This window comes from Callorhinchus milii, unplaced genomic scaffold, assembly GCF_018977255.1.
Source record: "Callorhinchus milii isolate IMCB2004 unplaced genomic scaffold, IMCB_Cmil_1.0 Scaffold2, whole genome shotgun sequence".
NCBI lineage: Eukaryota > Metazoa > Chordata > Chondrichthyes > Chimaeriformes > Callorhinchidae > Callorhinchus > Callorhinchus milii.
In genome coordinates, this window is record NW_024704743.1 from 50112495 (window position 1) to 50120752 (window position 8258).

Here is an 8258-nt window from a genome sequence, read left to right on the forward strand (position 1 = left end):
GATCAGTGGCGATATAATAATCATCTGAAATCCAGTGCTTAGCGACATCCTCCTGACGTGAAAGTCGTTAATACAAATGTAACTTTGCATTCTATTAAAGACAAAGCTTTGCACTTGAATTAAAATAACTATACAAAATCAGAACTTTAGTAGGAGATACAGCCCTTAAAAGTTTTAAGATTCCAGGAATACAATGCCTAAACACAATACTCTAATGTAATATTTTTAGACTATACAGAAAAACACCTGGTTTGCATTGCTAACAACCCCAAAGAGCACTTAATTTGTTACAAAAAAAGGTACTGACTTTGTGTGTGTGTATACATAGTTGAAATTTAATTAACATTTTTGTGTAGTTGGAAGACCCTCCTCCCACTGATGTAGAAATTTGAGATAATAGGTTGCGGCAGTCTTAATGGTCTAAGTGGAGAGAACTCCATTTTGCGGCCTGAAAGGTTGCTGGTTCAAATCCCAGCCAATGCTGAAACTCATTGTAAGTGTCTGCCCGGATTGCAGGGGTGATTAAATTGTCCCAGGCTTCATAGTTAGGGAAAGGAAAAACAGCCAGGGTTCCTCATTCCCCCTACTCGTTGTGTGGACATAAGGCAGTCGGGTAAGGAGAGGTCAGGCTCGGCTGTTAGTCCTCTATAGTCGAGTACCTGTCAACACACTGCCAAAACTTACACATGAACAATGGTCATTTGAGCAGAGTTCTGGAGAGTAGGTAGCATCATTGATGCAGCACCCCTGCGAGACAAGCACTAATTAATGGGGAGAAAGTTAAAAATTGGATACTTTTTTTTAAAAAAGAAAAAATATTGGGTTAAATACACCAAAAGTAGAATGTTCTACTTTGAAATATGTCAAACAAGTAAGCTGCTGCTGTAACATCCAATTACAGTAATAAATAATTATTTAAGGTCTTTTGGGCTTTGAATGATAGAAACATTAGACACTAATCAAGACACCGGTTTGCACTTCTAAATTGTGAGCTTAACCATTATAACCATCCAGATCTCTAGTTTAATAATAATCCTTACATTTATTGTAGGCTCCATGTCACAATGTAAATTTTTGTGTAGCGATCGTATTTGCAGGTAGACATGGCAGCCAATTTCTGTACAGCAATTTCCCCAAAACGGCAAGTGACCAATTTATCTGGAGGATTGTTGGCCAGAAAACCAGGAGAAATTCTTTCTATTTTCGAATGGGGCAATGGAATCTTACATCTACATGAACAGGCAAACTGGACATTGAAAGGACAGACATCACCTCCAACAATTTTGCTCTAATTATAATAATAATCCTTGCATTTGATATAATGCTTTTCACGTCTTCTAGATGTCTCAAAGCGCTTCACAGACTACACTATTAAGTGAATTAACTGTATATTTTGTGGGTAAAATTGTACTTCATTATATTAAAAATTGTAATAATTTATTATTGTAATAATTTATAATAAACTGTATTATAAATTGTATTTATAATCAGCCTAGACTATGAGCTCAGGTCTTGATGTTGGCCTTAACCTACAACATTAAGACTCAGAGGTGAGAATGCTACCAACTGAGCCAGACTGATGCCTCATCCAAAGGAATTTATGTTCAACAATGCAGCAGGGCCTTCTGTACACGCCTGAACTGTCAGAATTCATTATCAGGGCGTTTAATTCTGTTGGTACAAACTTTCAACATTCTGCCCCAGAAATACAAGTGCAAACCATTACCATGGTGTCTAATACAGTATTTTTAACATTCAGACATGCTTTCCTCTTAATTATAATAATCCTTGCATTTTGCACTTGATATATCACCTCATCACCTCTTCTACACGTGTCAAAGCGCTTCACAGAATTCACTGTAAAGTGAATTGACTGTATATTTTGTGGGCGAAACGTGGCAGCCAATTGCGCACAACAGTGTCCCACAAATAGTTGTGGATTGAGTGACCGATTTTTTTAAAAAAAAAGGAATTATTACCCAATCGACTAACAACCGGGTTCCTACTTTTTGCTAGGTAAACAGAAGCGTATGGAGTAAGGAAACTTGCCCAACGTTCCACCCTGCCTCCATAGGCTGCACATCAATTGCAGTAGGCTTGGATGACTGACTCATTTACAGGCCTCCCTCCACTATACACTAAAACCAAATAGAAAGCACGTAAAAGCTGACAATGGTAACGGTCTCCAATTGGGAAAGTAACAACAACTTGCATTTACGTAGCACCTTTTCATGCAGGCCGGGGGAAGTGTAGTCAAACAGTAAGGTCTTCAGTCGTGATCTAAAAGTGGGGAAAGAGGGGACAAGCGGAGGGATTGAGGAGGGGCGGGTGTGGGGGGAGAGAGAATTCTCAAGCTTCGGGGTGCAGTAGTTGAAAGTACGGCGGCCAATGGTGGAGCAGAAGGGACGAGGGACAAGCAAGAAGCCAGAGCCAGCAGGTGGTGAAGTGGGAGAGAGGTCAGGAAGGTAGGGAGTGCTGGGGGTAAAGGAATTTTTGTAGATGAGAGGATCTTCATATCGATCCCTTCTGACAGGGAGCCAGTAGAGCCTGGCAAGGGCTGGTATGATGGGGATACAGAGTTTAGTATGGGTGAGTATATGGGTGGCAAAGTTCTAGATCAGTGGTAGTTTGTGGGTAGTGAAGCTGGGCATAAAAGCAAGTTGGGAGTTGGAATAATCCAAGTGGGATGTGACGAAGTGGTGGAGGGATTCAGTTACGTTTGGTGTGAGATACAGTCAGAGGTGAGCAATGTGGCAGAGTTTAGACTTTTATAATTCCGTGGTCTATAGACACCTTATGACCAACAGACCAAGAGTTCCAACTTGCACCAACCGGCATTCTCGGTGCACTGCGCCTACTGTTGGAAACCAGACCGCAATGGACATTTGTTACCGGGAGCTGATGGTAGTCATTGGGGTGTTGGGACAATTTAACAAGCTGTGCAAGTAAAGTATTCAGTACCTGCTCTAGGTCTTGCCTACGTAGGATAGTCACTTCCCCGAAGGGGAGAACAAACATTAGTAAATATTTTAAGTGAAAATTGCTCTTTCAGTCTTTTTCCTTTGCGATTTCCAGACGGGAAAGTAATTTTATGGCTTTTCTTGTACTCTCAATTTGTCAAGAGAGATATTCGAATATGAGGACAACCGTCTGTCAATTTGGCAGTGAACAAGAATCTGTACTGGTTGTGGCTTGTATGAAGGCCCAGAACTACAAATAATCCTTGCATTTGATTTAGCGTCTTATGACATCATTGAGACATCTCAAAATGCTTCACAGGATTTACTGAGAAATGTAGTGACTGAGTATGCAAACATGACAGCCAGTTTGCACACAGTAATGTCCCACAAACAACCATGAAGTGAATGATCAATTATCTGGAAGACTGTTGGCCATAGGATCTTCAAAGTACGTGCAAACAGGCAAATGGGACCTCAGTTTAGTACTGCATGTAAAGGACAGCACCTCTGAAAATGCAGTGCTCCCCCAGTGCAGCACTCGAGTCTAAACTGAAGTTGAACTCACGACGTTCAGACAACCAATTGAGCCAGGCTGGCAATTGCTAATATGTGCAAAAGTCTAAAACCACATTACATAGGGCTCCTTATTATCTTTGGGATAATCAAATATTTACTGTACAGGGGGAGAGAAAGAGCTCAACTGGCTCCAAGGTGATATGCTTGGCAACACAATGTCAGAATCTAGTTAATCCTGTGGTGGTCTTGGTAGTACAGGCAGACAGGTCTGCAGGTACTCCAGGACATTGCTGATGACAGCCCAACCAATCTGGCTCATCAGTGGACACGAGGGGCAGAGATTCTTCCCACTCAGCTACTGTTATCCCTCCAAGCCAAAGCCCTAATGGGTAGGGTGGCCCTACATGGACAAGCCAGACAGTGCATTCAATGGCAGGCTATGTTTTTTTTTTCTGGTTAAACTCCTCCCCATAGCTAAAGTAGCTTTTTAAAACAAAAGGGTGCTTGAGGATGAATATTAAAGAGTTAATAGGAATGCAAATGTTCCACAATGAGGAAAAAACAAGGTGAGATTGAGGTGGGGAAAGGCATGGTACAGATGTGCTGTTTGAAACACAGTTGAGGGTCAAACAAGACAACAAAATTTCATACTGGCTCAGTGATGTGGAGAGGACACCCATGAATAGTGATGCAGTCAACGCCTGAAGTGAAGAGGCATTGACGGGAGCCAAGCAAGAGGGCCTCAGTCTTGTCAACATTCAATTGAAGAAAACTATCTCTCATTTAGGACTTGATGTCTGACAGACAATCCGTCAGGACAGCAGTGCTCCTGGAGTCGACAGTGGAGGCAGAGATTGTAAGGTATCATCCGCACACATGTGGCAATGAAAATCCCAAGTTCAATTCCCATTTTTGACATAACCGATTAACAAATGTTACTATTTCAAATAAATGCAGAGATTATATCAAACAAAAACAGAAGTCGTTTGGAACAGTCAGCAGGTCAGGCAGCATCTATAGAGAAAGGAAAGTGAGTCAATGTTTTGGGTCCACAGAACGAGTTCTGTCAAAGTGTTGTGGACCCAAAACGTTGACTCACTTTCCTTTCTCCATAAATGCTGACTGACCTGCTGAGTGTTCCCAGTGACTTCTGTTTTTCTTTCAGATTTCTAGCATCTGCCATATTTTGCCCAGAGATTTACATTCCCTACTCATCCAAATGTTCTGGATTGGGACAGAAGATGGAGGTGAAAATTAGTTAAGATTTGAAATTTTGATCAGTCATACTCAATGAAAATTTAAACACAATAACTAAGAGGATCAGACTTACAGGAAGGCATTTCCTCCTGTCTTCCCCACACCCAATGCAGGCCCTACAAACATAAATTCAGGCTCAAATATTAATTACCCACTTATTATTTGGAGGTATTTAGCATCCATAGACAGCATCCCCACCACAGGCAAGATGTCTTTGGAAAGGGAGGAATGGAGGGGAATAACTATGAACTTGCAATCACACCCAATGCATTAATTATTCTGCAGTTTATGCTTCAATGATGAACTTTTGAACGTTAAATACTCCATTGCTTCTGAGCTAATTATTTAGGTTAATTTGGTAACATTTTTAAAAGACTTCAAAACAAACCTTAATTCTCCACAACAGTGGTGTAATAAAAATAGAAAATATATCCCATTGCTTTTAACATTACATACTAACTATGTAAACTGGCTATCCCTCACCACGTTTTCCAAAACTATATTTAAGAAAAACGACAGTACTATATAAAACAAACTTTCAATTCTGTTCATTTGTCAGATGTATGGAGCTTTTGGAGGAATTAGACACAATCACCACAAAGTGGCTGATTACTCGGATTAATTTCTCTTTGGGAGANTTTTTTATTACGGCAAATACTGGTAAATTTGCATGAATCGAAATCTGGACAATANTTTTTCTAACGCCTTTGCAGTTAGTTCTCTGCTGCTCTGGTCAAACCGCATGTCACTTCTCCTGCTCCATCCAGCAGTGTGCTCCATACTGCGATAGTGAGTGATCGGCACTTCAGGACCTCTTTCAAAACCATTACACGTTTCAGCGTATAGCCCATCGACGTGTGTAAACTATTAGATAAACTTCTTTTTTTTAAAAAAAAATGCAAAATGTGCAAGAAGGTAAGAACCACACCCGTAACTGTTCATACATCGTCTCTGAACCTCGCAATCGATTGAGGACAGGCAAAAAAAAAACATATTTGTCATCACTTCCACCCGCAATTTTCAGCCTGTCTGCGATTTTTTTTTTACATTCAGCCAACCCCAGCAATCGCAAACGAGATTAGTCATGCCATTTAAAATACGTGAACCGTTCCTAACCGCAAAATTAGCGAACCAATAATCAAAGGGATCTTTTTTTGTGTGTTTTAAAAAAAAATGCACATTAAAGTAAGATGCAGAATTACAGATTTTTTAAATTCTTACACGGAAACGGAATAATTCTGCATGCTCTCACTGCGCTTCGTTCAACAAGATCGAGACCAGGTTTGGCACACAAGGTTATCCGACTGCCCGCTTAACTGTAGAGGACTCCTGCTTCACTGGCCATGCTTCATCCACCAGGCACAAGCCCGTCCTTCCACTACTTTAGCACCATTTTTAATTTAAATACTAAACTCAAGGGGCTTCTTCCCCTCCCCCCACGATGGGTGTGGAGGAAACATTCACTGAATCGATAGCTCGACCTCGCCTACAAATTATTTGCCCATTACCGTCACCGAACTGGTGAATTAACTTGTATTCCAAGATTATATACGACTAGAAAAATAAGATTAACAGCCTGGAAAAAATACTCCGGCTAATTAAAACTCTTTCGGCTCAAGGCAATACGTAGTGCTGTTACGATTTTTGCAATCGCTTTGCAGTATCCCTTGGATGCGAATGCGCTTCAGTGATTTTAAAAATATACATTATAAACTGCTAATCTGTTCCTGCACCGCAAACCCTACCCCACATATCATTTATTCCGGCCATTTCATTCCTCCCCCCACCACCACTCCCCCCATCCTTGCATTTCCTCCGCCGCTTAACCCTTTCGTTTCCGATTTTTTTTTAAAAAAATGTAGTTACCCCCAGACACGCAATGCATCCTATCCACATGCATTTACAACACGTATATATATATATATATATATATATATATGTGTGTGTGTGTGTGTATGTAGGTGGAGTGTCTCTCTCCCTCCCCTCACGACTGCGGATGCATCTGAATGATTGCTGTCGCCCCACCGTGAAATCACGCCGAGACCATCCCCATGTGCCTTACCCCCGCACCCCCGAGGTGTATTTCATGGTTTTCCAGGGGGTCCCGCTGTAGTGGTTGCCGTTACAGGAGCTCAGCATGTAGTTAATCCCGTAGGTGCTGGCCTTGTTCTCCCTCTTCCTCCTGCCCCCCAGCACCAGGCTCTTCAGACTGTGGCCGCCGCACCTCAGCGAGGAGTGACCGCCGCTCTCGGCGACGCAGTGATTGAAACCACCTTTAGTCCTGCCGAGCGACGAGGAGCAGCACGAGGATGTCGAGGAGGAGGAGGAGGAGGTGGTGGTGTAGGTGGTGGCGGCGGTGCTGCCGCCGCCGCACTCAGGGGAGGGAGAGGACGATGAAGAGGAGGAGGAGGAAGAGGATGTGGTGGACAAGGACTTGTGCAGCCCCCGGCGCGCATCCCCCGAGCCCCCTACAGGTCCCACTGGCAGCTGCCCGGGGCATGCAGTCCTGCCGCCGGCGGGGGCAGTGCTGCTGCTGCTGCTGCTGGAGATGCCGACTTGCTCGGCGGCGGCGGCGGCGGCGGCGACCGCCTTGGCGTCCAGCGCCGGCGAGTTGCCGCACAGCAGGTGCTGCTGGTGACGGGCTGCGCTCCGGACTCCCTGAGACGTCTCCCAGATCTGCATCCACAAGGCGTTGGCGGGTCCCTTCTGCTCAGGCTGAATCCAGGCCACCCGAGGATCCATCAAAACCCCCCCTCCCCTCCCCTCCCTCCCTCTCTTTCGCTCTCTCCCCCCCCACTCCCTCCCTCTCTCTCTCTGTCTCTCTGTCTGTCTGTCTGTCGTGTCGTGTCGCCTGGTCTCTGCCCCGCTTCACACTGACGCTCACAGGAGAAGGAGGCGGCGGCGGCGGCACTAGACACACTTTCTCACTGACCAACCAGCCTCTCCGCCTCTCATCAGCTGCCGCCGAGCGGGTTTGGGATCTGCCTGGCGCTCTCCGTGCGTGTGTGTGTGTGTGTGTCTCTAACTCTCTGTGATTACATTGAACGGCCGGTCACTCAGCACCTCCCTCCCTCTCTCTCTACATGAACTATAAGGCTGTACTTTCACAACATGGCGCCCCCCTTTCCCCCCCAACGCAAACACACCGCCCCAGCCGAGCCCGCACTGCGCACGCGCGCGGATTTTCAAAACTCTTCGCTCGCCTCCCAACTAACCGACAACGCCGCGCGTGCGCACTCCTCTACCTCTCCTCTCCCCCCCCGCGCGGAGGGGCACTTCGCTTCCGTGTGCACTCCCTTCACGGCTCACCACGGAGGGGCGCATGCGCACAGCTCGCCCCCCCCCACACACACACACGCACGGCTGCCCCGGTTGGTGGTGCGGGAGAACACTCCGTTCCCCCTCTCTCCTGCACTGGTTTCTCCCCTCCCCGCCCCGGGCGAGCGCGAGTCGAAAGGGTGTGCGCGTGCGCACTCCACTCCTCCCGCTGCCCGCCGCCAGAGGCGTCAACGCACGAAGCGCGGC

The 8258-nt window shown here is 45.4% G+C and overlaps 2 protein-coding genes across 6 annotated transcripts in view; both read right to left on the reverse strand.

Moving 5' to 3' along the window:
- tent4a (terminal nucleotidyltransferase 4A) overlaps positions 1-7027 on the reverse strand; it is a 43527-nt gene extending 36500 nt beyond the window's left edge. For 3 of the 5 annotated variants that reach the window (XM_007900533.2, XM_007900532.2, XM_007900531.2), the window contains exon 1: positions 6796-6933. In XM_007900533.2, the coding sequence (XP_007898724.1) occupies positions 6796-6872 (77 nt within the window). In that variant the 5' untranslated portion in view covers positions 6873-6933. Of the gene's footprint in view, positions 1-6795 lie in introns of all 5 variants that reach the window. The other 2 variants (XM_042331922.1, XM_042331921.1) reach the window with 1 other exon arrangement.
- On the reverse strand, positions 6877-7522 carry LOC121852911 (terminal nucleotidyltransferase 4A-like). Its single transcript, XM_042346969.1, has 2 exons — positions 7108-7522; positions 6877-7006 (listed from the first exon to the last, which is right to left on the reverse strand). The coding sequence occupies exons 1-2, from the start codon at positions 7473-7475 to the stop codon at positions 6877-6879; spliced, it is 498 nt and encodes a 165-aa protein (XP_042202903.1). The 5' UTR covers positions 7476-7522.
- Between the last annotated feature and the right edge of the window lie 736 nt (positions 7523-8258).

What these genes read in the sequence shown, in the direction of transcription:
- LOC121852911 (XM_042346969.1), bottom strand. Translation starts at nt 7,475, where the DNA reads ATGGATCCTCGGGTGGCCTGGATTCAGCCTGAGCAGAAGGGACCCGCC. An exon ending in TCGTCCTCTCCCTCCCCTGA is followed by an intron (nt 7,007 to 7,107) that starts GTGCGGCGGCGG and finishes GCAGGACTAAAG; the next exon opens with GTGGTTTCAATCACTGCGTC.